Genomic DNA, 4,739 nt, shown 5'->3' with positions numbered 1-4,739 from the left:
GTTCAATGATGATAATGATAATGATAATAAAGTGAAATGATTACAAGATACATCAAATTACAATAAAAACTAAAACTTAAAAACCAATTTAAACAGCTTAAATTAATCCCTTCCTCTCTTCCCCTCCTTCCCTGTTAATTGAAAAGTTATCCCTCTTTACTTAAACTTTATATTGTAACGTTAAAAAATGCTTTTTAATAGTTTGTGTATCCCGTAATTTCTGCTTTTGATCTTGTCATTTTCTTCATGCTGTATTCTGCTAGTTTAGGTTTTGTGTATTAGTAATACAGTATTTTGTTCTTGTTTCTGTCATTTTTGTTGGGGTCCTCTACGGAAACAAGCCTCAGGGCTTACAGAGATATACTCTGCATTCCTTTCTCATTGTTTATTCTATTAATTGAATTTTGTATTTTCTGTTTTTATTAATTGTATTTTGATGTACGGTATTGGAGTGCAATAAATATTACAAACAAACAAACTGAATAAAACTGTATTAAACGTTACCCCTTATTTTCAGGAACAATACAAACTATTAAGTACTCTTCTTCCCTCCCTAAACAATGCAAATATTCACCCCTTCCCCTTTAAAATAACATAAAACTTAAACATATAAATAACACCAAAACAGTAATGCAGTAAAGGAAAAATGAAACTACTAAAATTAAAGCGAAAAAGGGAGAAAAACCGTTAAAATGAGCATGGAATTCAATATCCTACTGCGGAATTTCCAGGCTCTTTTGGTATATATTTGGCAAAAATTGTTGAAGATATTTTCATACTCTGTTATAAGTAACAACGATGAACAGCCCAAAAAATATTGTAATTTTAAGTCATTGTTTGCATCAATAAATGCATTATATAATTCTATATTGTCATGTAATTCTATTTGCAATTTAAAAGTTTCCTCAGTGCGTATATATTTTAGTGATGGGCAGACTTAGAGAAAATGGTCAATATTCGTGTCTGAATTTAAATTAGATAATGTACATTTCCATTATTATTTGTAGACCAATTTGATGTTCTGAAATTTAGTGGTAGCATATTTAAACAATATAGAACTGTATACCTTAAATATTTAAATTCGCAATTGAGTTGCAACATAGCATAAAGTAGAAATTAGGGTCAACGATGTATGTTCATTTTAATTATCCTGCTGAAGTATTTTATGTAGCTCATTGATAGTAGACCATACCTGTCTAATTCGCCATACAATACAGCACAAGGCGTGTCTGAATCATGGACACTAAGAGCGCGAAAATGAGATTTACGTTTTTGGAACAAACACAAAAGTCTTTGCTTGTTAAAAATTATGTTATGTTGCATTTATTTATCACATTTTATTCAGGTTCACTACCAGGTTATATAAATTTAAAAAGAGAAAAACAATACATATTTGAATTATTGAATTATAAAAGCTTTACATAATTATGTAAAAATTATTCAAAATTGTAATATATTGGTGGCGAAATTTACGGGAATTAAACATTGTGCCATCGTGGTTTCGGTGTATATATTTCTTAAATTCAGTTCCTGTAAAAGTTTTAACGATTAGGTCATTATTCTTCATAGGTGAATGCAGAAATATTAACTTCGAAAATTATACGCAATGCCACACCATCACACCTGGTCAGGACTGGAGCTATGAGCTGAAAGTGAACAGTGCTGAGTAAGTAAAAGCATCACGGTGTTATAGTATATTTATTGACTGCTCATGAGGGGAATGGTGAAATATATTACCCCGAGGTGATGTGGAGACCGTAGCCTTTCTTCCCGAGGGCCGAACGACCCGTCTCCATTATTTGTTTATCGTCCACTCGCTGATCCATGGAGGTCAGGGGATAATCTGGTTCTAGAGGTCGCCGTACTTCGCGATGTAGTGGGCCTAGAGTTTGCACATCGCGACCACTGATCTCTACTATAATAGCTGGATTGCTCATTGGCTGGTTTTAGTGAGGCCTAAGTAACGTATCATTTTAGACAAATTTCCTTTGGCATTTGCTTAGATATATTGTTAAAAATAACGATTCTTGCAACACTTTTTAATAATAAATTTGAAATTAACGTAATGATTATTATCATTTATCTACTTGATGTGACTTTATGCAGTTTAGGAAAGCGCAAGCAAAGTTTTTTGCGTTGTTAGGGGGAACAACGTCACTATAACAACGCGACTTAGTTCGCGCTTTTAAAAACTGCATAAACAGTCGCGTCTAGTGGTTAGATGGTCTGAAAAAAAAATTCCTACATTAAATTTAAATTTATTATTGGTATTGCAAGAATCGTTATTTTTAACTATAATTTAAACAAATGCCAAAAGAAACTTTTCTAAACTGGTATGTCAATTAGGCCCTCCTAATTAGGTCTCACTTTTTCTGTACCAGGATTGGCCGATGAGCAATCCAGCTATTACAGTAGAAATCAGTGATGATCGCGACAGGTCAAAAAAGTACCATTTTTTGAGGGGAATAGTACTTTTTGAGGGGAATAGTACTTTCTATTGCCCCGCTTCTTAACCAATCAGATGCCTAGAATCTATGTATGAGGTATATAATACATTATATAGGCCCTACTGTAATTGATCTCCCGCATTTCACATTGCAATCATCTAATACTACCTTATTGCTTTGATAATAGTATCTCTCTTCATATTTTAGTGTTCAAATTATTATTGAGCGACCAAGCGTAGATTTCAAAGTTGGCCCATTGAATAAGAATAAAAAGAAGAATTATTCTAGCAAGGTTGTATCGTGGACACCAAAAGTATCAGACATCGGAAAACACTTTGTACTCTTCCATGACAGGTAAGCTATATTGATGAGAATGACAGGTAAGCTATATTGATGAGAATGCATAACCAATTACAGGCAGGTATAGGCATAAACAACGACGATCAGACATATAAGAAAAAAAAATTTGGTTAGGAATATACTTTGACGGCGGATAAGTATTTATTGATCGATTTGCATAAACGGTGACGGATAGGCATACAAATCACGGTAGGTACAGGCCAGTTGCGCGTATACTATGTTAATAAACGTTATGCAGAGTACCGGTATATGATGTGGTGATGATTTACGAGTATAGCATAAATAATGACGTAGAAATAAACAAAAACGGGTGTGCATGAGAACGTACTTACTTACTTTTGCTAAGCCATTTTCCGGTCTGAAGTGATGATGGCCTTCCAGTGAGTCCAGTTCTTCATCACTGCTGGTAGCAGGGGCCCTGTCTAGTGTCCTCGCGCAACACGTTAAGATAGTTCAGGGTCCTTTGACACTGGTTCATTCACACTCCTGACAGTGGCCAGCAAATGCGTCTCATTCTGATCTTTTCAGACAGTCTCTCCATCCTTCTATAATAGCACTTGTATAGCATCCGTCCAAGGGTCTGGCAATTTTTTGGTGTTACTATCCAGTCCATATGTTAAAACAGTTTCCACAATTGATATAAATATTTGGTCCGTTAAATTCCTTGGTACAGTGGATTTCCAGATCTTCATGTGTTTGTTACAGCCAGTCCATGCTGCTGATTTCCGAGCCCTTACTTCATTTTCAGTACTCCCTACAAAGCTTCTGAGATATTTACATTCAGTTACACATCCTAACTGGATGCCTCCACAAGCTAATATTTGCCTTTGCTGGCTGTAGGTCATGAACTATTTCTTTTCAATTTGTCTTTAGCCCTACATCTCCTGTTCTTTCGACTATCCTGTCCAGTATTTCCTGAGCTTGATGTAGTTTCTCGGAGAGCAATGGTATATCGACTGCAAAATCCAATGATCTCTAGTCCTATTCGTCTACTTTTTCTTCTATCTAATCAATTTGCAGTTAGTGCATAATCTAGAACTACGATAAAGAGGTAGGGAGCTAGTGTGTCGCCTTGCCGTACACCAGCCTTTTTGAATCAAATTGTGTGGTTCCCCATCTTAAGTTATAACCTTCGTCTTGGTGTTACCATATACTGCTTTTACAGCATAGCTATTTTTGTTGGAATTCCATATGCCTTCATGATGTTGAACATTTTACCTCTATGGAAGCTGTCAAATGCTTTACTAAAGTCGATAAAGTTGGTAACCTGAGGTAGTTGGAATTCCTTGACTCCCTCTATAATTCTTCTCGGTGCTACAATATGGCTCATAGTGCTCCTTCTCGGTCTAAATCAATTTTGGTTGTTCCTCAGTAGCTTGTCTATCACTGGTTTTATCCTTTGTTGTATACCTTTTCAATATTGAGTACAAACTATGGAGTCAAAACAGGTAACAGGTATAAAATATTTAAACAAAGGCTTAATTTGTTCACGAAAACTGAAGTTTGTTTCACAAACTTTCTTGGTACCAGTAGGTCATTTTCTGGGTTTTTTTCTCTCTTTTTGTCTCTCTGTCTCCTGAGCGCTATGTGAATGCGCGCGCTGTGTGTTTATATGAGCGTGCATTCATTTGTTCAAATTGTTTGAATTGATAGTTAGCAGCGTTTGGTTTTTGTAAAACCAAAGATTATACTAGAAATACATGATTGAGCACTCGCATAGCAAAAGTGAGGCGGAAATTGGTCCGGACGTACGAGGCGCACTTCTCTTTTTTTAATGCAAGTTTTCTATACTTGGTCCAGACGTATAGGGCGCCCTTCTGTTGCTAGGTACAGAGCCGTAGATAGAGAGAGTTTGGCCAACTTGGCGCATGGGCGCCATGTTGTCACCAAACAGCGTGCGCGCGTATAGCTTTATAACATTTTATAAAACAC

The 4,739-nt window shown here is 35.8% G+C and overlaps 1 protein-coding gene across 1 annotated transcript in view; it reads left to right on the top strand.

The window, feature by feature from the left end:
• The window catches only part of LOC117106817, a 26,130-nt gene that overhangs the window by 10,647 nt on the left and 10,744 nt on the right, over nucleotides 1-4,739 (top strand). Inside the window, exons 6-7 of the mRNA XM_033248279.1 lie at nucleotides 1,570-1,666; nucleotides 2,655-2,801. Of these exons, the coding sequence (XP_033104170.1) occupies nucleotides 1,570-1,666; nucleotides 2,655-2,801 (244 nt within the window). The remainder of the gene's footprint in view (nucleotides 1-1,569; nucleotides 1,667-2,654; nucleotides 2,802-4,739) is intronic.

Source organism: Anneissia japonica, unplaced genomic scaffold, assembly GCF_011630105.1.
Source record: "Anneissia japonica isolate Jap-2015-1 unplaced genomic scaffold, ASM1163010v1 scaffold2471_len1564793_cov202, whole genome shotgun sequence".
Classification (NCBI taxonomy): Eukaryota; Metazoa; Echinodermata; class Crinoidea; order Comatulida; family Comatulidae; genus Anneissia; species Anneissia japonica.
Note: the sequence above shows the minus strand (reverse complement) of the source record. Positions and strands in the feature narration are given on the sequence as shown.